We start from the raw sequence: 27,731 nt of genomic DNA on the forward strand, positions 1-27,731 counted from the left end.
TGTATCGGCCTCATTCAGTTTGTCCACAAATGTCCATCAAATCAAACAGAGCATGGCCAATAAATAAGCACGTTATTACTTCGAGATTAAATACATTTTATGTAATGTTGACATATTTTCAGTTAGTAGGTCAGACAACTCCCCTGATTCATTTTTATTCCAAGCATCTTTTCTGGGCTTTCTTGGAGCTCATTGTAGCAAGGGCTCAATCTGGCTTTTCCAGCAATGAAATATGAGCTGACCTCTCGCTCTGTTCTCTCATCATGTCAGGCCTGTACATGCCATGCATCTCCATTATTGCGCCGTGTCATTGTGCTGTCCTTGGCAATATCCACACGGCCCCTTCATCATAATGTAAGACTATATAACATAATCATATCATCTCACTCTGCGCAGAGCGCTCCCTGCCTTTGTCATGTCCTTGATAATGAAGCACGGTTAATTAAATACATATCTATACAGAACCCTGTGCATGTGTTTCTGGGACTGTATATTGAACATCCTCTTTGCTTCTTGTGGTCGCTCTGAGCCTCCACCCTGAACTATTATTAGCCCTTCCACCACTCAAGCCTGAGAGAGAGAGAGAAGGGGGGAGAACACAGGTAGGATAAGTGGAGCTGAAACTAAGAGGGAAATAGAGGGGGTGTGTATGAGGAGGTGAAGACAGCGGAATGACCACTGATGCACAGAGTGAGGTGGGGCAGGAGAGGGAGAGAGAGTGGTGATGTGTATATAGGTCACTAAATCAATAGAAATCAGGTTTTTTTGAGAGGAGAAGGATGGGGATGGGGATATTTACGTAGAGAGAGAGGGAGCGAGAGAGAAAGAGAGCGAGAAATGGAATGATGCAGCCAGCATATGTACAGACACATGAATGCATATACTAGTATAAGCTAGTATATACATATATTAATGCTGCTTGCTCTGTGGTGCTCTGCCCGTCAAAGCTTGTGTTATCACTCAGACATGGGCTTCTCTGAGGTGAGGCTCTGAAAATGAAGCTTACTACAAATGTGCTTGTACGCTGGCCAGAAATGCAAAGCCAGACCCATCATATCACTGCACAAAGAACCTGCAGGAAGGCTCAGCAAACACAGCAGTGGTGGTGCACCCTTCCACTGTGCAGCATTGCTTGACATGACCTCATCACAGATGTCTGCTGTAGCCAAACCTATAATTATGTGGCTACAAATACTAATGGTATATTCGACCTTGCCAACTGTTAGGAATTATGGATTATGGATTAGGGATTATGGAAGCATATATAGTATATATATATAGTATATGTGAAGCAGCCAGTCAAGAAAATGAAAATGACAAAATGCTGAAAATGCCAGCTTCTGCAGCAAGACAAGGATTCAAAGCCTTTGCATATAAGTGACTCAGCCAATCAGATTTTAGGATTTACCCTATTTTCTATCCCATTTGGACTGGCAATTACCCGATCCCTGTTCATGTGAACACTCATGTGATCACTAGCAATGTCCCTAAAACTAGGATGGTGAAGACTAGCACATGTCTCCTTCGACAGGGGAAGTCAGGCATCATCTCTTTTTCAACTGCCGCTGATGCAGCATGGCTAGGCAGCCATTATGTGCTCCAATACAACAGCTGACAGATGCCTGTGCTGACCAACCTCACACAAGAGTGATGTGCGAATCCATCAACCCACCCCCGACAGAGCAAGGCCAATTGTGTTCTCTCGGACACCGGCTGCTGATGGCAAGCAGCATGACCCGGCAGCATCTCAGTTTTAACACAGCAGCCAGCATTGCTCCTAAACTGACTTCTGAGTTAAACATGCCCGGCTCAACACAGCACGCAATTTACCCAGCCGAGAATGAGGGGGCTTTGGTCCACACTCTAATTTACTGTATGATACTGAGAGGAACATGCTTAAAGACGCGAGATTACTCAGGGTACGGCAGGAGGGGGGGGGTGTCTCTGAGCTCTGCCGCTGCCAGCCAGTGGATGGGGAATTAGCGAGGCGCTCTGTGTCCACTGTGGAACTCCAATAATGAATGCAGAAAGCCTTCTGACTCAGCGTCACCCACAGAATGGCCCAGGAGGAGGTCAGCTGCTCAGTTAATACGCAGGAGAACTACTGCCTTGCAAAGGCAACCGCTTTCATTCATAACATGTGTGGTTTAAGGTTTCACCCCTCAATTCTGGCAACAAACTTCAGATGATTCCCACCTCAAGCAACTCAACATGGTTGAGTCTGACTCTGAAGCAAAGCTGCATTAAGCATGACTGAGCAGAAGCCTTTAGGCCTCAGATTTACTGAACTGGCTCTGCACGTTAGAAATGTTATATCACAGGCACCGAGTCAAGGGCCAGCCGAGATTATTACACACATCACTGGCTGTGGAGCCATCCATACAACAGCTTTATGCCACAGTAATAGAGGTGTGTTTAAAGGATCTGTGCTATAGATGCTTTAGTGATTGACCTTATACTTAACCCCTGAAACTCTAGGCTTGTTATCCATAGCTATTAATCCTACATTTTAAGTAACTATTATAAATCATTCAGTAATCGCCTTCTGCTGCGTCTATAGTACATGGTCAGCTGCCAAAGACAATACCTTGCTATGTACTATTTACAGGCTCTTGCTGCAGGTGACATCACACGCATGCACTGTATAACAAGAGTCTGGATCTCTATTAATGGTGTAAACTATATAGGAATATGAACCGGTATTAGCTCTCACTTGCAAAGTTTTGACAGTCCTCTGTCAGCTGTGCATGGCTGTAGCTCAAACAGAGACAATGGACTGAGCGAGCAGTGGCCCATTTAATGAGGGCTTAGGTCACGTCCCAAACCGCACACTACTACACTAAACAGTATGTTAAAAATAGTGCATCACCATTAGAATTGCAGTCATTAGTAGGCCAAAAGTACGTAAGGTACAGAAGTGCGTAGTTTGAGACACAGCAACCATAACCTCCGTGAATGCCACTGATGACTCTTTAGCAAACAGTCCTGAAGGGACATAGTGCCAAACAGGTGACTTTAGGTACCGCCACAGCATCACATACTGCAAATTCCTATAAAAAATTCCTTCATCTTTTATCTGAATAAACTGTTAAAGGTGCCTAGAAGTGACAACAACTGTGTACTGTGAATCTCAAACACTGTTGTGTCCTCTTCTAAAAGCAAAACTCATGTAAAACCAAGTAAAACAGAGCTATAAAACAAAACCCTAAAACTGGTACCTAACATTTTATTCACGCCCTTCAATATGTACATACACCAAGACCACTAGTGAAAGCCTTTTAATGCTAAACGCAACAGCTACTTTGGGACAATATGGAGGCAAGACTATAAGAGCATAAGAGCACTGGCCGACTGGGCAAAGCACTACTCGAAGAAGGGCTGAACTGAACAAGAGCCGCACTGGGTATCCGTGGTAAAGCTAGCCAAATTCTACAGCTGGCCATGGAGAGTCAGCAGTGAGTCCCGAGCTAGCCAGAAGCTACGGCCAAAACCTTACCAGACATCAACAAAATCTTTTTAGCTAGCTAACTGCACATCGTGCTGACTGGACACAGAGAGGACACAGAGAGGACAGGAAGGCTGTCTGATAAGACATTGGAATTATTACAACAAGTTCTTGTTGCCGTATTAAAAGATAATAAAAGCTAGGTTATGCTAGGTTAGGCCATGAGGCTATGGGTTGTCTTAGTGCGTTATTGGTAAACCAATAAAAACACTGTATCTGCTCTGCTCTGTACACTGGGTTAATAATTCTGTATGAGTGGACCAATAGAAATGCTCTAAATGACTTGGAATAAACGTATAATATAAGGTTATTTTACATTAACTTCCATTCAAAGTACACAACGTTTTTGCCGTCTCCTGTAAAGTCATCATTTTGGAGATACATGTTTTTACTGGACAGCCATGATATGTTTTTACAGTACATTTCTTTTGGATTCTTGCCAATTTTCTTCCCAATTTAGTAATTTTCAATTCCCACTTACAATCTGCAACTCCCCCTATCAAAAAAATACTGTACCAACTGTTGCCAGCTAATACTGAATTTATTGGGATTTGTTCGGCAGCCAGTGATCCAGGGTCACATTTCATGGGTGATGCCTGACTTATGTAAACCTCCAGCTCTGTTACATCTCTGCCCACACTGGCGTCACACACACTACATATTTATTACAGAAAATATGCAGTGCACCTGATTTGCATCTGGTACTTCATTTGGACTCATCATGTGACCTCATTACACAGCCACACTTGCTGTTACACAAAACACAACCACCTGCACTTTTAGTTCTGTGCATGAACAAGTACCTTCCCACCTGACATCTATTAACACAAAGATCAGCTCCCACGGGAGGCACTTTTTGATGAGATTGCACGAACCGTTACTTTGCAGTCTCCATCTTAGCCCTTTCATTTAATCACTGCCTCATCTATCCTGGCAATCCGACAGCTGAGACCTACACATCCTAACTTTAAAGGCCATCGCTTCACTGAGCAGAGTGAGGGGATGTAGCCTTAGACACTCATTAACCCACAGACAGAACTTTGCATCATTAAAGGATGAGCATTTCACGAGATGAGTGTATGCTTTATCTCATTCTGTAAAGTTGTGATTTGCATTATATAATAGACGAAAATGACAATTAGAAACATCTTGGCCTGTCCTGCCAGGGTGGAGATAGGGGCCTAACAATACAACATATAGTAGACTGGAATCATTACACATGGCTTGGTATCATTTAACTGCGGCTAGTAAGTGAGCTTTTAGGCTAGTGTGATAACTTGGGGCTAATATTTTAGCTCATATGCTGGTTTAGTCATTCAGAAATCTCATATACTGTTCTTTTATAAAACCCACTCTGAAGCTATAAATGAAAAATAGGAAAATTGGGCTAAAAAGGAGTGTTTCTTAGATTTATGCAGTATATTTCAAAACACACCATTAACTACACAGCCCATACAGTCCATACAGTCCACATATGGACAATAAGCTGCAAAATAATCATTTTAATCAACTCAATCAAGTTACACTTCTTTACAGTTAAGCTTTAGTGGCATTATATCATTTCTGCTCCAACCAGCCACAGCAGAAGGGATGTGGTGTTGTACTGTGCTACAGCGCTCAGACAACCGCACATTCCTAAGTGACCAGAGTGAATTCAAAGCATTGTCTTAAATCATCTGTGTGAGGTGCAGAGAGTTGGCTAAAGTTGCTGGCCTTTTTTGTCATAATCATATTTTAAAATGAAAGCAGATCATTTCTTTTGCTGTTTGGCAGCTAATGCGAGGCAAGCTGGCAACAGGTGCTAATCTGTGCTGTTACATTTTGGTTTGGCTTGTCAGTGTCTCAGATGTTTGAGGTGTGGGAGAGCCAGATATCCGAATATTCATGTTATTCGAGTTAAGAGGGAAAAAAAGGTATAGAGAAAATAATATGCTAACTATTTAGCATCTAGCTTAGGAAACCTTCCAAGCCAGTCAGCGGCTAGCAGATAACTGTAGCTGAGGCCTTCCTTGGCGTATCCAGATGAGGTGTGACAGAGTGCTTTATCTGATGCTCACTGTGTAAAAGATAGGCCTCAACTGACATCAGGTGCACGTCTCACACACACACACACACACACACACATACACACACAACTGGTTCCTCTTAGTTTCGTTTAAAAGTGAATCAGTGCTCTGACTTGCTTGAGTCCCAGATCTTAAATAAGTAACGGCCCAGTGCTGGCTCAAACTTGCCCTTTCCTCCAGCACACATATTCGCCAGCAGTGACTTTGTCTGGTGGAACACAGACAGTCACGGCTGGCTACAGTTGGGCCAGTTTGGGCTTAAACATGTGATAACGTGTGCTGCATGTGGAGCTCGCTTGACCTAGAGTTCAAATGCCATGACAAACCCCTAAATGTGGCGGCTACAGCCTTGCCATGGCCACAACTGACTCATAAGTGCTCGGCCACATTAAACGGGCTCACTAAATCCATGGCAGACTGGAACTCAGTTCCCTGGCTAGGCAGGAGTCTGTAGGCTACACTCTTAATGCTGCATTTGCCCAAGTGGCTCTGTAAAAGAATAAAGTCAGGAATGCACAAAAACCGGCGGTGATGCTGGACCAGATCACTTCTGCTGTAGCTGTTTGGAGCAGAAGTGATTCACTGCTACTCACGCTACCGGAAAGAAACCCCTCTCTCTCTCTCTGTGTGTGTGTGTGGGTCCATTCAACCCACAGCAGATCTTCTGAGTCTGTCTATACTGAAGGATGAACGAGTGTTTTAGCCCAAATGGGGCACAATAATAGACATCCAGTCAGAACTGAGCTCATTTAGAGCTCATCACAGTGTAAACGGCACAGCAGCAGAAACACAGGTTTAATTTGAAGGGAAGAAGGGAGAAAACTGTCATGTAAGAAAATGGACTATGATTGTTTATTGGTAAAAAGCACACTTCATATGTGGAGAACATTTTTCAAGCACTCTTTAGATTTGCTGTATTGAAAAATCTGTGTAGAATCAGGCGGTCTCTCACGTGCTGTATTGATTTGTATTGAAACCAATTATGAATGTTGTGAATCGTTACACATCTAGGTTATGCAGCTCTGGCCAGCTCTACTGGAGGCACTTCAGGGATTGGTGTGTGTGTGTGTGTGAGAGAGAGAGAGAGAGAGAGAGAGAGAGAGAGAGAGAGAGAGAGAAATGGGCTCAGGGAGAACTTAGCCGCCATCTCCATTGCAAATGTCTCTCATTTTTGTCAGGAAAGGGCTGGCAGCCAGCAGGCCTCCCGCAGCCCAGGGGTGGCGAGTTAGTTCTACATTAAAGCCCTCAAGGTTACGGCCGCTAAAATCTAAGATTACTGACGACCGAAATTAGCCGTCCGAGCACTGACATTTCCAGAGTGCGACGGCTACCCAGAGGTCGTGCTGTTTTGGGAACAAACCCCCCTCGGTATCAGTTTCTGTCGTACAAACGACATAAAAATAAACCCAAAGAGAAATTAATGACATAAACGGTCACTAATGACAGCTGCAATGGCGACGGAGCTCCGCTAGAGGTCACCGGTCTGACACGGTACTGCCAGTCTACTCACAGAGGCGTGAACCGCCTGCACAATGACCCCCCCCCCTCTCTCTATCTCTCTCTCTCCCGGCGGTGTGACGAGGAGGATGAGGTAAAGGACACACCTGGTGATCCCGGTCCCGTCGGGGAGGCTCCACTGTTCACTGGTGTGTGGTGGTGGTTTGGAGCCGGTTCAGGTAGCAGTGGATCACTGTTACACACACGTGTGAACACATACAGGTGAAGAATCACCACCAGAAAACCGGAGGAGCCTCTCTCTAAAGGTCGAGCACTACTGACAGACACCTGAACAGGACAGCCCGCTCAACTACATATAAACCGAGAGAGAGAGAGAGAGAGAGAGAGAGAGAGAGAGAGAGAGAGAAAGAGAGAGAGAGAGAGGCAGGGAGAGTGATAGAGAAAGAGAGAAAGAGAGAGAGAGAGAGAGAGAGAGAGAGAGAGAAAGAGAGAGAGAGGCAGGGAGAGAGATGCAGGGAGAGATAGATAGAGAGAGAGAGAGAGAGAGAAAGAGAGAGAGAGGCAGGGAGAGAGAGAGAGAGAAAGAGAGAGAGAGGCAGGGAGAGAGAGAGAGAGAGAGAGAGAGGCAGGGAGAGAGAGAGAGAGAGAGAGAGAGGTAGGGGGAGAACAAGTAGAGAGCACACAGAGAAAGAGGGGCAGAGAAAAAGAAAGGGTAGATAGACCAAGGGAGAAAGGGGAGTGAAAGAGAGAGAGAGAGAGAGAGAGAGAGAGACTTAAAGAGAAAGTAGAGAATGGAGAAACTGTAGAGAGACAAGTAGAGAGCAACGAGTGTGCGAGACAGAGAGACAGAGAGCGAGAGAGATAGGGAAGGGAAGGAGAGAGAGAGAGAGAAGGAAGGAGAGAGAGTCATTACCTGCTCGAGCGTAAGCGCGCGCGCGCTCTCCTGCCGAGCAACAAGACGATAAACAGTGGAGGGAAAAAAAGAAAAAGGCTCGTGAGCGCTGTGAGAGTTTCCCGCCTGAGGAGTAGCCTCAGCCTCACGCACACACGCGCGCGCGCGCACACACACACACGCACACCAGTGAAGGAGCGTCGCCTCCGTCGAGGAGTGAATCAACAGCCATGTATCTGAACAGGGAAGAAGACAATAACAAAGGTAAGGCTGGCTGTTCCTCTAGGTGTGTGTGTGTGTGTATGTGTGTGTGTGTGTGTTGTGGAGATGGAGGGTCCCGCCGGTCAGACCCTCTCTGTTACAGTGTGTCAGAGCAGCGGGGTGAGGGAGGATGCGGGTTAGCCGTTAGCGGTGTGAGGGTCACAGCCTCGGGCTGCCTTCACTCTCCTCAGCTGGAGTGTTTCACTGTCAGCTGGACGGACACACACTAATGAGTGTGTGATATTGCCCTCCTCGGTCTGTCTGGACCACCGAGCCGGGTTTAGACGAAGGTCCCCCCTCTCCTCAGACACACACACACACACACACACCGGTCAGTCGGGGGCTCTGAATCGGAGGTGAAAACGCGTCTGAGGTCGCGACGGACTGAGACTTGTTGGGCTTCTCCGCGCGCCGAGCTGTGTGTGGAGACGGAGGAGCCCCCCGAGAGGAGGAGAAAACACAAGGTCAAAGCAGTCACGGTTACAGGACACAGTCTCCCCTTCAGCCGGACGCTGAGGGGGGGTCTCTAGAGGGGGGAGGAAAGGTCTGTGGGCGAGAATAAGCCCTGTCATGTGCTGGAGGAGAGGCGCGAGGCTGTTTGTGTGCGGGCTAATTTAACCCCCCAAACACGTGTTTCTGAGGCGTGATCCGGGGTCTCTGTGTGTGCTGCTGACCGCCCAGGACAGTTTGCTCCGGTGTCCCTACGGAGAACGAATCCCCACGGGGCGAGAGAGAGAGAGAGAGAGAGAGAGAGAGAGAGAGAGAGAGATAACAGTTAGAAATGAAACCTTCAGGTTAGTCGAGCAACACCTGCTGCTACCAGTCCGGAGAGAGAGACAGAGAGAGAGAGAGAGAGTGAGAGAGAGAGAGAGAGAGAGAGAGAGAGAGAGTGAGAGAGAGAGAGAGAGAGAGAGAGAGAGAGAGTGAGAGAGAGAGAGAGAGAGGGAGAGAGAGAGAGAGAGAGAGAGAGAGAGAGAGAGTGAAAGGGAGAGGGAGAGAGCGAGAGAAAGCAGTGCGCGCGCGCTCTCGATTCCCTCTGATGTGAGGTAATCGGTCTGTGTTGGGTCGCTGATACGATAAGGAGGCGTGGATGGGAGTTGTGTGTGTGTGTGTGTGAGTGTGTGTGTGTTTAGCTACAGACAACAGAAGCGCTGGGCTCACATCATTACAGTGCACGCGCTTTAAACCTCTGTTTCTGAGGTTGTTAATGAAGCACGAGCGAGTTCCCTTCTACTGATTTCATGAATCCCCTCTCTCTATACACACACGCACAAAACACACGCGCGCGCGCACACACACACACACACACACGCACTACACTACAGTCGGCGCCCTCTCTGCCTCCGTTAGTTCATTCTGGCACTCGGACGCGCTGCACGTGAGCAAGGTGTGCGTTTGATTGACAGGCGTCCAGCTTTTCGCGCTCTCCGAATTCGCGGCACGTCTGGTGTTGCGCGCCGTGGGGCGGAGCCGCGGAGGAGCGCGAGGGCTCGGCGGACTGATCACGTGCACAGCACATCTGCTTTTACTCTTCTTCAGACCCCAAGAGGTTTTATTAGCGACTAATCAGGAGACAACGACCAGACCGAGTGACGTCATTGTGTTGTGACGCGGGTGGGGTCCGGGCGGAACTGCACAGGAAAGTTGCGCTTTTGGATTCAGCACCTTCTGACAAGTCTGTCAACTCACCCCACAGTACCCACAGCAACCCCCCCCCCCCCCCACACACACACACACACACACACACTCTGATGTACAGGGGGGTTACCAATCGGATCTGCATCTGCTTTTCACTCTTTTCCAGATTAACACAAATATTTTCATTACATCAGAATTATCAACAGAGTGACACACGGTGGCGTGCAAAAGTTGGGGCACCCCTGTCAAAATTTGTGTTTAGTCAGTAAAAGATGGCTTGATTTTCAGAAGATTTTTAAAATTAATATTTAATATACCATATGTTATGTCCATCTTTTACTGAAAAGAGCAACAACAACAAAAAGACCCTGAAGCAAAAGTTGTTTTTGGTCAGTAACAACCTTTTGTACCCTTTGTAGGATCACAGCTTTGTAGGAGCCCATTCTTCCTGGCAAAATGCTCGTAGTTCTAGGCTGTCTTACTGCACTATGCTTTTGAGGTCTAGATGTTTGGTGATGTTTAGGTCAGAGGGCTGTGAGGGTCATGACAGAACCTTCCATGTGTATGTTGTACACACTTTTGCTCACTGCTGCCAAAAAGGTCTATTTTAACTTCTTCACTTCACACACAGGACTTGTTTCCAAAATGCACCAGGGTTTGTTTAGATGTTACTTTTAAAATGTATAGTTTTAAAAGGAATAGAGGAGCCCATGGCTGCTGGTTGTTGGGACAAGGTTTTAAAGAGTCAGAGTAGTTAAAAAGCTGTGAAATTCGCATCACCTTGCCTTTCCTAATGATGATTGGGAAAAAGACACAAACCCTAACAAGCTAATGTTGTTCTAAAATGATCTGAGAACTTCAATCTTGGCGTTCCCATTGTTTTGCAATGTTCAACATCTACTCTCTTTAAGAAAGTCACAGTAACAGAATTGTTGACCAGGGGTCTAATGCAATTACACTGTTTGAACACCAACACCCAGCACCAATCAACAAGTCACTCCAGCCTGGTCAAGTCATACCTCACTCTTGCCTCTGCTCCCACCTCTAGTCCCATTAGTTTATTATGTACTGTCTGGATACAGTCACCATTTTTCTTCATTCAGAATTTCAAAATATTGTTATTTGTTTATTTATTTATTTCTCTCCTTATGCCTAATAATAGCACAGAGCAGAAGCCAGCACATTCGTCTAACAGTGCACAAAACCGACTGCCACATCTTGACCTGAGCTGCTCTGTGTGCTTACTGAAGAGTGCTTCACGTGCTCCACTCCAGTCTTTCCAACCCAGTCCCCTGAGACCCCCCAGAATCAAGCTTTCAAGACCGCTGTATACCTGGTGCTCTGTCTCTCTGATGCTGGAAAACCCTTTGCCCTGTGTTGCTGTTGTCCTGTTGTGAGTTTCTCCCTATTTACAGTGCAGCCTTCCGTGTCCCATATGTCATATGGCACAGCTGGGACTTGAACCTAAGCCCCCACTGTAGGACATATCAGTCCTTCTGCAAGTATCAACATGTCTTGTTATGGTTATGGCAGAGGAGAGGTACCAGTCAAACACCATTATAGTTTCAGTTTTTCATTACTGAATGATTTGAAACAGTGTCGTATTTGATTTATTTCTAAATGTTTACTCCAAATCAATACCCTGTTTCGTCCCAGACATCGTAAATTTCAGTGATGCCTGGGAGCAGGGTACTGTGTTGAAATCAGATGGCAGATTGGGAAGTAGAGATGCAGAAAACATTTGCGTTATATCTGACAAAGTCTGTCAAATATGGGACTTGGGTTTATCTTTTTGCAAATCTCATCTTTACACAAGATAGATCTTTTGTTCACAGCAACAGCACGAATGATCTCCTCTTTATTAATTTTCCTTTCTACCTTATCTGATTGGATGCTCACATTTGTGTTTGGTGGCAGCCGTCCAAAAAGTCCTGAATAATTCAGAAAGCAAGTAATGAGGAGAGAGCAGGGACCGGATGTCTTATTTTTATCAATTGCTAATGTACTTAAGCTCATTTATTCCATAACCTTATACTCACATGCTATTACTGGAAGGGTTATGAGTCATGAGGACAATCAGTTGAAGATACTGTACGGCAGATACTCTCAATCAGATTTAGAAAAAAAAAAGTCTGTAAGAAATGTTTAACTTTTATGAACTGCATATTTACATTGTTTGCTTGTTTTTGAACACTCTCAGCACAAACGTTTCTATCAATCCTTGACACCTACAGTCCTAGTCCAATATTTGATTCCTACAGTCCTTGTCCAGTCTTTGAGGCTTGTAGTCTTAGTCCAGTATTTGAGGCCTACTTTCATAGTTCATTCTTTGACACCTACAGTTCTAGGCCAGTGAGAACACTTAAAAGGACCCACCATAGCACTGAATGAAAATGTTAATTTTTGATTAAATTAAACTGACCGGAGTAAATGGTCAAGTGTTTGGGGGAACAACTCACTGTATATTGGGTTACTAAAGTTAATGGATTCTGTTGTTCCTAAACACACACACTATTGACTTTCTGACACTATTGGTCACTCCAGCACTGGCTGCTGGTTGTATATTCATAAATAAATATCGGTGATATATGGATCTATTTGTGTTGGCCAGGTGTGTGTGTGTACATGTGTCACATAGGGAGCTAGTGTAGCAGTATATTGACTGATTATGTGTAAGGGGGGGACAGATTGTGAATGCACTGGTTGAGAATGGAACAGAAGGTGTGTGTTTGTGTGTGTGTGTGTGTGTGTGTGCAGTGTCATTTCATGGCTACAGCAGAGGAGATGACAGGAGGAGTGTAATGTAGGGGTATGATTGACAGTTCATGTATTATTCATGCTCTCCTGTTGATTTGGGGGTGGGTGGGTGGGGGGGGGAGAAAGACAGACAGACAAATGGAAAGAGGAAGATCGAGAAACGGTGAAAAATAGAAAAATGAAAATGTTACCTGCACTGTCACCTTGTACTATTCTGTGAAATACTCACGTGGTGAAGAAGCACTATTCAATTTTGCCAAAAAAAGCTAAATGCTACAGTAAGCATCCATTTCTGAAAGTGCTTCAGTACACGTGGGATTCGGAATGAAGAAGCCCTAGGAGCTCCTTTTCACTGGCATTTTGAACTGAAGAATATTACCTAAAGCCGGACTTGCATGTCACAGTAATTGGAAACCTGCAGAAGGCTATTATGCTGAGGATAACCGAGGAGAGACATTGATTTTAAGCTCTGTTAGATCCTGCCTTGCTCTTATGGAATGAAGCACAGGCATAGTAAATTGATTCCCAACTTAAGCCTTTTAATCATCATGAATATTAGATATTGGTATCTAATGAACACTGCTCTAGACTTTTGCGTTATACATTTGGCATTGTATTAAGTGTGTCTGCTTCCGTTTCTCAGAGTATTTCCATCATCACTGAGAGCTACAGTCTTAGGCCATTTTGTTCTTTCAGTCCTAATTCAATCTTTAAGACCTAGTCAGGTATTTCAGCACTATAGTCATAGTCTAGTTTTTGAGGCTTACAGTCCTAGTCCGATCTTTGAGGCCTACAGTTCTAATCCAGTCTTTGAGGCCTACAGCCCAAGTCCAGTATTTCAGGCCTGCAGTCCTAGTCTTATCTTTGAGGCTTACAATCCTAGTCCAATATTTGAAGACTGCAGTCTTTTAAGCCTAGTCCTAGTTCTGTATTTGAGGCCTACCTGTCCTATTTTTTTATAATACAGCTGCTTTCTACTGGTGAGAAGTTGACCATGGGTGTAATGCAGAGTTATCCGCAGTGCATTTTCATGCTGTTTAAGTCACATTCACTTCTTGGCTGTAATTGATTATTCCAACTTGATTAGGCTTGATGTAGACATGGGGGACTTGGCAGCTTTTGAAGCAAAACACCTCATTTTACTCTTCTGTATCTGAGAGTCCTAGTTCTTATTGTCATTATGGCCTTTAATGGTTGGGTGGAATAAGCCTAGTCCTGGACTACATTCTGCTTTCAATAAAGAGTCTCATTTCAGAATAAAAGTGTTTTTGTCCTGTCAAGAGTTTAGGCTGTGAATGGTTTATGTCTTTGAGCTGCAGTCCTAATCGTTTCTGGACTAATTTACCTTATCAGTGAAGGTTCTTAGAATTTAAGAGTTGCTTTTAGTCAAGCACTAGACTTAAGGTGTGTCCTTCAGTCTTGAGGATAGTCCCACTAAAACACTGCTACAAGCTCTATCAGATGCACCTCTGTGATGAGCGATTAAGTGGTTTGCTCAGATATTGATTAATGCTAATACTGACTCCAGGCTCAGAGTAAATCACAGCACCAGCCAAATGCACGAGTGAGTGAAAAAAAAATGGTTTCCATATGGATGATTCAGTAACATCACTGGCCACCAAGCTGCAATTTATTTTATAGTTTATAAATCAGCTGGTCAGTCTAGGGAAAGTAGCATCACAAAGATTATTGTTATGTAGCATCATTAGTCATTATAATTTGACATAAAGGTCAGCCTATATAATTAAATATACATGCGATTAACTGAATATATGTATAAGGGCATTTTGTTCAGCTATATCTCTTAATTTGTATGTTTTCAAAGGAACTAAAGGATTCTGGGAGCTCTGAAAGGCACTGTTCTGTTCTTTAAACATTCATTGTGCTTAATTTCAAGGCAGGGTTTCAGGGCCGCTCTGTTGTCCTCTAGTAGCAGATTGCATTGTTTGTGTACCTCCTGCCTGTTTGGCTGGATTTAAAGCAAATCTAATGGCAAATTGCTGTGGTACTTTAATATGCATGACAGTGTAGTGAACTGAATTGGGGAATGGAGGGAGGGACAGCAGGGCTGTCTCAAAAGGCAAAATGAAAGGGTAAAGCAGTGATGGAAGTGTCTAGCACAAGCAGAGATAGAAAGACATTTTGAGCATGTCATAAATGCATGAAAGAATATTAAAGACTACCTAAATGCTAAGTAGCAGCCCACACAGATATGATACCAGTTGGATCTTTATGTTTGTATACATAGTAAAGTCATACAATTTAGGTAAGATGTGCTGCTAATTAATAATTAAGTAAAATCACTGTATTTTTTAGCAAGTCAAGTCAAGTCAAGTCAAGTCAAGTCAAGTGGGTTTATTGTCATTTCAACTACATACAGAGTACACAGTGAAACGAAACAACGTTCCTCCCGGACCATGGTGCAACATAGACAGTGCATACAAGACACAAGTGCAACACAAACAAACAAGTGCGGACAGACAACACAGTACAGACAGGATAATAAATAATGACTGTAGTGTGCAAGTTGTGCAATGTGCGATAAATAGAGTCCAGTGAGGTAGTAAAGTTATCAGTGCAAATGCTTGTGCAAAAAATGCTTCCCATGTTATCTGGGATAAATGGTTGGAAAGAGAGAGAGAGGGAGAGAGAGAGAGAGAGAGAGAGAGTGTAAGATATCAGTTCAGGAGTTGAGTTGTGTTGAGGAGTCTGATGGCTTGGGGGAAGAAGCTGTTGCAGAGTCTGGTCGTGTTGGACCGGATGCTGCGGTACCTTCTTCCTGATGGCAGGAGGGAGAACAGACTGTGTGAAGGGTGGGTGGAGTCATCCACAATGCTGGTTGCTTTGCGGATGCAGCGGGTGGTGTAAATGTCCATGACGGAGGGGAGAGAGACTCCGATGATCTTCTCAGCTGTCCTCACAATGCGTTGGAGGGACTTGCGGTCAGAGGCTGTGCAGGTCCCAAACCAGGCAGTGATGCAGCTGCTTAGGATGCTCTCTATGGTTCCCCTATAGAAGAGGGTGAGGATGGGTGGAGGGAGACGGGCCTTTCTCAGCTTTCTCAGTCAATGTTAGCAGTGACAGTTGCTAACATTGACGGCGCAATGTCTCGCAATGTCAATGTGAAGCCCCCACAGGTCTAACGCCTCTGCTGGCTGATGGCAGAATGATGTGTAGCTCTGTCCATCCCCATATGTTTCATGACAAAACAGCCCAACATCTAATTTTTCTCCTCTAAACTGTCTTTTCATCTCCCGTGTCTAATTCAAAGTTATTCTTGTGCTAATATTAGAACATTTTATTTATTTATTGTAATTTTTTTATTTATAGTTGTTAAACCCTTATTGTGCAAAAACGTAAGAAGGTGGAGTTACACCTAGGAGTGAAGTGACTGACAGCCTTGGCTGGAAGAGACCATCTACAGGACCTTTGTGTTCAGTGGAGTAGCTGAGTTGTAGTTGAGCTATCAGACAACCAGCTATTTAATCATATTATTATTTAGCATTTCTTATTACGCTTAAATTTAGACGTTTTGACAGTCGTAATTGTTGTGCCATTGATTGTATTTACAGACACTCTATCGGTAGGGCTGTGGTTGGCGTAAAATGGCCAATGTGATCTAATTAGCTGTTAGCCAGCCAGCTAATGTTAGTGTAGTTTTGTGTGCTGGACTCGGACTGTAGTTTTTGTACTCGGCCAGTACTCTCACCAAGTTAATTTTGGTCTGGACCGAGTCCAAGTACACAAATGTGATGTGTCCATATCACATTATGTGTATGTAATGTGTGTATATAGTGTTATGTAGTGAGCTCATATCTCTTGCTTGTCAATTACTGAACGCTATTTTATATTTAATGAAAGCTCCTCAGTAGGGTTGGTTATAACCAGCCCATAATTCAAAAGAAAGATATGGACAAAATAAATGAAAATCTGAAGGAAAAGCAGCTCAAATGCAGTCAAAGCCTAAAACCCCAGATAGCTGCAGTCTCTTAACTACTGTTATCTTCTGAGAACGCTCCTCACTGCTGCAGGCCTTTAAAGGTGCCTAGAAGATACCAGAGGGCGCTCTGCAGAATAAAGTAAAAAACAAAAAGGAGCTGAACTGGATCATGCTTAAAATAGCCGAAACTCAATCTATAGAAATATGCCCTCTGAGAAACGTAGAGTGTTCTTTTACTGTGCTGTGCTTTTGTGTTTGGTCCTATATTGGCTTGTTAGTTGGCTAGTGAGGAATGTCATCAGTTTAGTACTTCTACCTGCTGCCACTGCCTCCTTGGGCCCAGCCCACCAATTGAGAAGGCCCTGAGGGGAGGAGTCTGTGTGTGTGTGCGTGTGTGTGGTATCTATCACAGCACAATTACGAACACATTATACTCAAATGATGATAGTATAACCGAAGTGGAGAGGGATACAGTGGAAAGCTGCTGAAGGTAGGCCACTTTGCACAGAGTCCCCCTGAGGGTTGAGGCACTACCAGCTGCCGTCATCTCTGCTTTGTCTGCAGCTCATAATGGTTAACCCGTGTATTAGGGGTGTGTTGCTGTTTGGAGACATTGACTGTGCTTATGGGTGTTTGTTGGTCAGAGACAGAGAGCAACGTGAGACATCAAAGTGAGTTTGAGAGATTATTACTGTACCCTGCAACAGAAACTAATTACAACCTTTGTGCGTAAGCACCTGCTTTCTGTCTCTCTATCTCTTTCTCTGTGTGTGTGTGTCTGTGCACTTGAGTGTTCAAAAGCAGCCTTTCTTTAATCTCAGCTGCATACAGTAATAAGAAAGAGATACTGTAATAATCTAAGGCTGTGGTAGAAAGCAGTTGTTGGTGCCTTAGAGAAATAACTCTAGCAGCCTCAGTGCTCCCATTCACTCATTGTTGTTTGAGAGAACAAAGAAACAATAAAATCTCTCAAGAAAATATAAAATACTAGTGAATACGTGGTTCAATTGAGGATACTTTCCAAACAGCTTTAGAGAGCGTGATGACTGGCCATTACACATCCTTTAGGAGAGGGAATCAGAGCAAGTCTGGGGAAATCGGTTGCTCTCCAGGGTGTAGAACTGCACAAGACTGGATTCTGCACGACTGTTTGGTACACTGCTCCCAATCATGCAGAACCGAAAACATCCGCCTCCACATCACACCCAAAGATTTCCAGCCCAGACTACGGCAAGCTGAGGGGAAACTCAGACCTGATCAAATCTGATGGAGCAGACATTGTCTGCCACTATTGCCTTTTGAAGCTTGGTCCAGCGTTATCTAGAGCAGCCTTTCTCAAATGTTTTCTAGAACCTCACTAGAACCCCAAAACTTGATGCCATCATCATTGTGTTCGAAATATAGTTATAGTAGCTGATTTACCGAGTGATGATTGTAGAAATATTATGGTAAATGTAATAAGATATCATGCCCTTGGCTTAGAACAAATATTTCTCATATACCATAGACCATATGCCATATGCCATAGACCCCCTCTGAGATCTAGAGATCATTATCTAATTACGTATCTGCCTACATAAAGTTAACTGTCTCTTTTGAGTTTGCCACAACTCCAAGCCTTTGTATGATTGTCGATTAGTTGGCTTGAAGGTGCCTGCGCGGCCATTCCATTTACATGTTGGGACAGAAAGAGGGGTTGCGCGTGACCCAGTTTTTGTAGAACCAGACTAACCATCATTAGATCTTCAGATTTGTTCGTGCTACACCTTTCACACTAAATGATCATTCATTCTCAACATTAAAAACAGATACGGATACGGACAGAGCGTTCTGTCTGTACTCTGCATTCTTCTTGTTTGCATTTGTGCACATTCTCTGAAAGCTTGCAGATATGGAAGGAGCGAAGCAGTTCCACTGGTAATTGTGGGTGCACTGTTGACAATAGTGCACCCACAATTACCAGTGGAACTGCCACTGCCATATAGACAGGATGATGAAGAAACTGTAGCAGAAAAGAAACACCTTTTTATTACACCATTTACAGTCTTTTTTGTGGTATTATCACAACCTCCTCCACAATCTCCATGTGTGTTGTTGTCAGAGTCTAAACTGCCCTCTAGTGGATGTACTTCTTAACATCCATGCTGACGTAAAGGACGCACTGAAGTATGTGGGCAGGAATGGTTACAACGTTTGTGTGGGACGTATTTTCGTAAGTAAAGGGAGCAGAAATGAGCCTCATGTCAATCTTTTTGCAAATATTTATATCAAATATAAATTTTTTTGTTTTTTGCATCTCCACACACTAATCAAGAATGCATATACAATTCTCAAAAGCCATCTGTTAATGAGTGGTTCAGTATTTGTTGCAGACTAGGATCAGGCATCAGCAAATCACTTATTGGCCCAAGGACTGAAGTAAGTCACACATACAAATAGTTCCCGCCCCTACCCAACCCTAAGAAAATAAACAAAACAATTATGCACAAAATTCATGGTAGTCTTTCTTGATTGACCTTTAAGTCAATCATCCAGAGCCAGCTTCAGGACAAAGAAGAAGCCCTCGCCATTTAATATAGCTGAGCAGTAGTTCACCTCAGTCTCCAGACTGATGATGCATATCATCTTTCTTTTGCTTCTGATCGTCTAGGGAGAAAAAAGCAATTGGCTTGCATGCACAGGAGATGCCCTCAGTAATTATGGAGGCCATACACTGTCTATTTTGCAGAGCAGTAAGAGTTTTATCCTGTAGCCTGCATGTTCCAAACAGAGACTCATTAGGGGCACTGAAAGAAGGAAGATGTTGTTTCCTTCAGCAATCCCAGAATTGAGCCAATGCTCACCGAGACAAAGCCCCAGGCCAGTGGCTGTGCCAAAGCATGGCTGGCTAGCGGCATTCTCACCATCCAGCCGCTGTTCTAACCCACAGACCACTGCTGAAGAGAAGACTGGTGAAAATCCTTATGGACCACAGCAGCACAATTGCACTAGCTTTCCGAGCTCAAGTGCTGGACAATATGTCCCCAGTCTTTTTTGTTCATGGTACTTTTTATAGTTTGAGTGAGGAACCTAAATGAGGGGAAATTGGGAGGACATGGAGTGGGTGACCAATTGCGGGGGGACTACTGCCTGGTCTCTCTTAGTAAAAAGTTATTTCCCGGGCATCAGTGAGCAGTATTCCTTGTCGACAAAGATAACATGGCACCTTGAGTTTCTCTTCTTGTGGCCACTATGTCTCGTTAGTTCATGGAAAGGACAAAATCAGAGATGGTGAGCACCTCACTTCTCATGTGTGTGTGAGAGCAATCTCAGAAACAGAGGTGATACATGAAAAGATAACATGAAAATGCATGTGCCATGTACCTGTTCCATAGCTACCCTATTGTTAGGCACTTTCCCTGGCTTTGTGGACTACCAGACATATGGTCTAAAAGACTTGTTAGGTATGGTTCGGTTTCATTGTTTGACTTTACAAAAAGCTACTGGCACTTAATGCTGTGAACACTAGTGAACAGACACGGACAGACAGTGAGCTCACAAACCCAGAGCAGCGGGCAGCCCTAGCCGTGGCACCCAGGGAGCAGTTGGGGGTTAGGTTCCTTCCTCAAAGGCACTTCAGTCACATCTCATGGGTTCAGGGGAACAAACGGGCAACCTTTAGGTCACAAAGGCAGCCTCTCTATCCATCAGACGGGAACTCCTCTGTGACAGAAGAATCAAGAACCATTCTGATCCTCAGAAGTCTTGATTTTTCTTGGTCTTGATAAACACGCAGGACATAAACTGCATTATTACCTAGACGTTAGACTGTGTTTCAGACTGTGGCTTGTTTCAGTGAATGGTTGGTTGTGAAGGCCTTTGTCACTAGATGGCTCCTCTATTTACAAGACACCTCATTTCAGATACAGAACCAGGCTAGTTCCCAGCACAGCTGCATAAATGGGCTTTCCCATCAACACAATGTGTGGTCAAATCTGTCCTGCTTCCCTGGATTATCTCCTTGGGGGAGGGGTATTACTCTAATGACAGACTGTGTGGCAGAAGGGGCTGGTGCCACTCTGTGAGAACCTGCTGTTCTCTGGGGTGCTGAACTCTGGCCACTACACCTGACTCAGCAGCACTTTTGCTTGGGACAGCCCTCAACCATGGGAAATCAGAAAGAATGCATGGCTGGCGGTTCCTGATTACCACCAGCTACTCAACTCACCATCAGCCTGACCACAAAAGCTCTGTGAAGGCGATAGCAAGGCGAGTGGAAAATGAGATGAGCTCTCGCTTTTTTTTCTTCTCCTTTACACAGACAGTGCCGAATCAGACAAGCACCATGCAGAGCATCATACAGAATACCCTGCATTCTCTTTCCAGTGCTGTTGCTGATGGGTTGCCTCAGTACTCTGCATCTGCTGGACAAAGTTTTGTCCTTCCATTTGCTTGCATTTATGTAACTATAGTCTTACATGGAGTTTGACATTAAGTCTAACAGTTGAAGTTTACACTCTCTAGCTCCTGAACTGGAAAATTGACGTTTACACCTGGCATTAGAATGATTTTTTGTGATCATTGTGATCGAAATATGAGAAACACTCAAACCACATTCGGAGGTGGTCAGAGTCGAATCTTGTGTGTTCTGTGATCGGATTCCCTCAGGCAAGCGGAACAACAATCGAAAAAACATTAATATGAGTAATAATTACTGTGGATATTGCCTTCTCTTTCTCTCTCTCTCTCTCTCTCTCTCTCTCTCTCTCTCATGTGTGTGTTTGTGTGTACATGATGCTTTATGGAGCCAAAAGTGATTCTTCTGTGGCATCATTCAAATAGACCTTTAAGCACCTTGATTTTACATTTTTTGATGCTAAATAAGGATCTTACCTTATTTACTTATCTTACCTGATCTGTGGAGATTTTTGGAAAGCCAGTTTCATCAAAAAGGAAAGTCATGCCATAGGATTTTATAGCTGTAGTCTTTCTATTCTTCTGCTGTGTGTCAAAACACACTACTCTTATTTATTGTCTCTAATTAAGACAAAATAAAAACAAATCAATTATTAAATGGTTTAATTAAGGCTACATTAAGAGTACTGGGATATAAATGGAAGCCTTCTTGCAAGTTTTGAAAAAAAGTTCCAGTCAGTACTGATATCAAGTTCAGCTTCTCAAATAACATTCAAGTAATACCTACTGGGGTGGGCAATATGTCTCCTTCTCTTTACCCATAATACCCAGCCCCAGGATGTCATTAGAGAAAGGAGAGGCTCTGTGCTCAGTGTGAGCGCTCTGATGGTTGAGAGCCCCCCTCGTTTCCCTGTTTTTTTTGTCTGCTCAGACAATATCTTGAGACAGTCAGACAGTGGGGATTTGGAAAGTGTGCAGGATTAGTGTTTTTCTCTGTGTGTGTGTGTGTTTGTGTGGAAGAGAGTGAGCGACAGAACACCCTGGAGTGGTGCACTTGTGAAGGTCATACAAAGGAGAAAAAAGGTGTGTGTGTGTGTGTGTGTGAGAGAGAGAGGGAGAAGTTTTCTATTCTGAGGTGAACAAGAGGTGAGAGCTATTTTGGAGAACTGCTCACTCGTGGTGTGGTGCATGTGTGTTTGTGTGTGTGTATGTGTGTGTGTGTGTGTGTGCAGGAAGTAAAAGAAAAAATACACACAAATGGGTTAATACCCTAAACGTTAGTTTGCTTTTGATGTGTGTGTGTTAGAAGGCAAGCATGTGAGAGATGGAGGGGAAATGAGAATCCAGGCTTGATGTAAATGTGAACCCACAGCGGGTGGGTTGTGTATACGTGTCTGTGTGGATGAGTGTGTATGCTGTTACACAACCCGCTTACCTTCAATGAAATCAGACATGGAGTTTTCACACATTTCTCGCCCCCATCCTCCACTCTTCTCCTCTCCTCTGCCTTCTCTTCTCCACCCCTCCACTCTCCTCCCCTTTATTCTCCATTCATCTTCTATAGAATCATGTCCGCTCCTCTTTCCTCTTCTCTCCTCTCTCCTCTTTTCTCTCTTCTCTCCTTTTTCCTCTCCTCTCATCTCCTCCTCTCTTCTCTTCTCTTCTCTCCCCTCCTTACGTCTCCTCTTCTCTTCTTTCCTCTCTCCTCTCCTTCTCTTTCCTCTCATCTCTTCCCCCTGTCTCCCCTCTTCTCCTCTCCCCTCTTCTCCTCTCCTCTCTTCTCCTCTCTTCTCCTCCTCTCCTCTCCCCTCTATACTTCTCTCCTTTCTCCTCTCTGCTCCTCTCATTTCTTTTCTACTCTGCCCTCTTTTCCTCTCATCTACCCTCCTCTCTCCTCTCCTCTCCTCTCCTCCTCTTTCCTCTCATCTCTTCCCTCCTCTCTCCTCTCCTCTCCTCTCTTCTCTTCTCTTCTCTTCTCCTCTCCTCTCCCCTCATTTTTCCTCTCCTTTCTCCTCTCTGCTCCTCTCATTTCTTCTCTACTCTGCCCTCTTTTCCTCTCCTCTCTCCTCTCTTCTCCTCATTTCTCAGCTCTTCTCCTCTCTGCCCTCTCTTCTCCTCGTGTCTCTTTTCTCTTGACTAGTGTAGATGAAAAATAACTGGGGACAAAAAACCCAAAAACATCAACCCATTGAACATGAGGTGTATAAAAGAGCGACAAAACACCCAGCTGCAAAAACAACATGATAATGAAAGACTCTGGAGGTGTGACTGCTCCAGTCTACTTCAGCGTCTGTCAGGCTTTGATTAGTGAGAGAGTGTGCGCACACATGTGTGTGTCTGTCGTGAGCAGGAGGGTGAGAGAGTGAGTGTGTCGGCTGTGTCAAGGCTTGTCATGTTAGTGTGCTGTGCTTTTGAAGAGCCGGGGAAGGGAAAACGTGGAATCTTTTAATCAGTTTCCTCACGTGGGAACAAAGACACTCCCTAGGGACTGCATGAAGGTGTTTGTGTGTGTGTGCGTTAGTGTGTGTGGGTGCCTGTCGATGGGTTTCAGTGTTTATTTGTGATTCATATCTGGTGTGTGAGCTATGTATATATGAGAGTCGTTTTGTGAGTGTCTGTGGGTGTTTGTGAGTTTGCAAGTGTGTGTGTATATATGTGTGTGTGTGTGTGTGTGTGTATGGAGGGGGTGTTATGTGCTCTTATCTCTCTCCAGCAGCAGTGCAGAGTGGCGATGCATTTCCATAGGTCAGAGTTCAAATGGAGACAGAGAGATGATGTCAACAGCTTCTCCGTACTTGGCTGTGTCTTTACCACACAGAGGCTTTTACAGGCCTGGAATTAGTTGGTAGAAATTCATCCCTTATTAGAAGATGGAATTTATCGAGTTAGTGTGTGAAAGGTTGCGCAGCTGTAACTACTGCCATTCAACCTGCAATACGGCTCTATTTGTGTGTGTGTGTGTGTGTGTGTGTGTGTGTGTGTGTTTGTGTGTGCAGCAGAGAGTGAGGGAGAGAGAGAATCTGGCAGTGTGGTGAGACGGACAGATTGTGCTGAATGAATGCCATCTCCTCAGCCTGGTTGCAAGCTCACTCCTTCTCATACCCATCACACCCCCACCACCTTACCCTCTACTTCTCCACACACTCCTAATAATGTTCCATTCATCCATCCATCCATCCATCCATCCAAGCATCCAATCTTCTTACCCTGAAGCTTTTTACCTCAACTTCAGCAATTTTATTAGAACACTTTATAGCTTTAGTTGATCCTCTGCACATGGCTCATTGATGCTGGGGGGCAGAGAGAGAGAGAGAGACAGAGAGAGAGAGACAGAGAGAAAGAGAGAAAACATCATGCTCTTTGAACCTCACATGACAGACTATCCTACATGGGCTATCTTACAATATCCTAGATGCTGTGTAACAAGCCAATTTACCACCCTGCTAGTTTGCCTCAGAAACAGTGCTTCTGTTCTCTCTGAGCCCTCTTGGTGCACGGTCAGCACTGTGAGGTTAGCTAGCTGAAGAGATTGTAGCTGGTCGGCCTAGCATTAGCTTTTAACCTTTTTGTGCTCCAGTGGTGTCCTCACACCTGATAACAGAATCTGTGCTTGCTTCGATTGGGGGCCATGTTAGCTTTTAGTAGATCCAGAGGTATCATCGCTTTAGATACCAGCATCAGAGTCTGTATCGGTCAGCTAGCATTGGCTCTTAGCCTTTTCATGTTCCAGTGGGGACCTTGCACCTGATAACAGCATCGGTGCTTGCTTCAATTGGGCTATGTTAGCTTTTAGCAGATCCAGAGGTGCCATCGCTTTGGATACCAGCATCAGTGTCTGCTTTGGTCAGGTAGCATTAGCTTTTGGTCTTCTTAGCATATTCTTCCAAAGCCGTTACGTTTGAACCAAGTACCGAACTCTCGTTTTTCAACGATGCCAAGATGAATACAGTTTGACATTCTTGATAATACAGTTTGACATTCTACAGCACCTTTAACGTACATCTTGTCTCTGTACGACATTTGAATATATTTGTCAACAGCAGTAAATGCCAGACGCTGTTCAGTATTACTGAAGGTTAGGAATATTCAGCAAAAGTCGATTTGTAATGGGCCGACAGCAACAGTGTGAGCAGCCTTCCACATTCCATTATGTGTGTTTTGTTTCCTGTCTTCTATCAATAAGACTCAACCCCCTGTTTTCCTCCAGGCCAGCTTGCTATTCACTGGGCTGCACTTTTCATTTCTTACCACCATTATTACTGTTTCCTCTTCCCTCTTACACAGAAGGTAAGACTGTCACAGTTATAACGCTCATCTCCCATCCAGTACTTTGAGAAGGCTATTAACTGTGCCTAAATTCAGCCAACAACAGCTCGCTTAAAATTCTCACACCTGCAGTTTGCTGGATAACTATTTTCATGAGCATCTATTTCTGGATCTGCAGCTGAAATGAATGTGCCTTGCTAAGCCAGAGCAGTTTTTTAATTCATGCAGTTGCCTCTTCTTTGTTGGTGGATTGTGTGTATGTGTGTTTAACAGGTTTTGTACGAGATTTGCATTAGCATTTTATTACCTTTATGTATATATCTAATAGATTTTTCTATACTTTACACCTCATACTGTATATATGTTTTTGTTTTTCACCCATTTCCTTTTTATACCCCTTACCAGTGTCAGAGAGGCAAGAGACAGGGAATTACCAGTAAGACCACCTACATATGTCACAATCTTCTCAGTGGAACAGAAGCTCATAAGAGTTTTGCATAAGATATTGTGTTAGACAATAATTATTCATCATCATGTGTGTGAAGTGTTTTGTGAACTGTGCTGCCCACTAGTGGACTGAGCTGAGAAGAAGGGATGAGTGGGGAGGAGACCAGCGCACTGGCCAGGAGAGTAGAGGAGAGGAGTATAAGACAGAGCAGTCAGGTAAATCAGGCATCGCTGACATGTGAAGTGCTGAGAAGGAAGACCGCGTGTACCCATATGGTCATTAGGATGAGCGTACAAGCGAGCACAAATGGACAGCAAAAACAGATGTCAGTCTATGGTAGCATATTGCTGGGTACATGATTTCCTGCAAACAGAGGGACCCAGGGACTCCCACCCACCCACTCATCAGTGTATGCCATAAAAGACTTCCATCATCGCATCGTCAGGTGAAATGGCAGAAAGATGAGCCATGCGCTCGTGTGCACACTTGTACAGCCTTGTTCACATACTGGGTTGCCAGTAAATGTCAACATCATGAGTACATACACTGCAGTCGTCCTGTTCATGAGTGAAATGACAAAGGAGGAAATGTAAGTGCGGGGAAAAAGAGAGAGAGAGAGATGTACACACAGATAGGGCAGAGAACAGTGTGTGCACACATAATATGGCCCAAACAGACCAGACCAGCTCTATGGGAGACAGCTAGAACATTTCACACTTTATATGCACCACACACACACACACACACACACACACACACACACAAGTTCATGGTACTCTTTGTTTCTATTTTTGATCCTTCACCAGTTGGACAGTGCTGTTCCAGAGCCTCTCTCATCACTTTCCATTTTAGGCATACAGATTCACACAGTACAGAAAGACATACATTATATGTCCAAATGTTTGTAGACTTCCGGTAATGAAAGCATTCAGCTGCTTAAAGTTGCACCCATTGCTGACACAGCTGTGCAAATGCACATACATAGCTTGTCAGGTCCCTGTACAGAAGTATTGTCAGTAGAATAGGACTCTCTAGAGTAGATAAACATGAACATATTGTCACCATGCCTAATGCCGGTCGTGAGTTAGAGGGCTCTAAAGCCCCCCAGCTGTGGAGCAGTGGAGGTGGGGTGGTGATCGTCCAACATTCTGACTGCACAAATGCTCTTGTCACTGAATGCAATCACATCCTCACAGCAGTGCTCCAAGATCTAGTAGAGATCTAGCAGTTACTCCAACAAAGGCAGGATACATTCTTTTATACCCTTGACTTTGGAAGAAACATTGAAGTTTGTCCATATAGTGTAGGTGGTATGAGACAGAAAAACAAGACCAATGGGGTGCCTGCGTTTTCTCCTGGAAATGAAATGATCATAGATTATAACAGACTTGGCCAAACAACAGCAACCCATGGAGGTTAAAGAGTCGAGCTCCAGGGCACAGAGGTGGGAGGTAGATTATTGTATATGCAGTGACTCATATGTGACTCATTCACAGCTCATTCACACTTGCTGTCTGCACTGCGTGCTTGTTTGGAGCTCTGGATGCTTGGCTTGGAACCTTAGATATTGGTCTGGTCTCTGGAAACTGACCTAGACCTCTAAAGCTCCAGAGATCGGTCTGGAGCTCTGGATACTGGTCTGGTATCTGGAGACTCTGGATGCAGGTGATCTAGAGTATCCAGATGCTGGTTGTCTGGAGGCTGTTCTGGAGCTCTGGTCTAGAATTGTGGTTGCTGAGCTCGAGTTCTAGAGACTGGCCTGGATTTCTGAGTAATGGTATAGAGCTCTGGAGGCTGGTTTTGAGTTCTCTGAAAAATGGTCTACACAGGGTTTCCCAACCTTTACATGCCAAGATCAACCTGTGGACCAGTGTTTGTCTTGCGTCCATCCGAATATTACACAGAGACTTTTATAAAAAAAGTACTCACAGTCCAGTTAAAATCCATAAAAATAATATAATGCATCTGACACAGCTTGACACAGCCCGTGGGTGATTGTGCTTGCTGTGTGGGCTAAAACAAACCATAGCGCTCTGGTACTGTGTCGAACCAGAGTGGTTCCCCTTTCTTGTCTGAAATGTGATAGGAGCTCTGCTTTAATGGAA

At 44.4% G+C, this 27,731-nt stretch overlaps 1 protein-coding gene across 1 annotated transcript in view; it reads left to right on the forward strand.

Annotated features, from left to right (window-relative positions):
- The first annotated feature begins 7,613 nt into the window (after nt 1–7,613).
- The window catches only part of syt7a (synaptotagmin VIIa), a 137,717-nt gene continuing 117,599 nt past the window's right edge, over nt 7,614–27,731 (forward strand). The window contains exon 1 of the mRNA XM_072672333.1: nt 7,614–8,185. Within this exon, the coding sequence (XP_072528434.1) occupies nt 8,152–8,185 (34 nt within the window). The 5' untranslated portion in view covers nt 7,614–8,151. The remainder of the gene's footprint in view (nt 8,186–27,731) is intronic.

Source organism: Salminus brasiliensis, chromosome 2 (assembly GCF_030463535.1).
Source record: "Salminus brasiliensis chromosome 2, fSalBra1.hap2, whole genome shotgun sequence".
NCBI classification, from domain to species: Eukaryota; Metazoa; Chordata; class Actinopteri; order Characiformes; family Bryconidae; genus Salminus; species Salminus brasiliensis.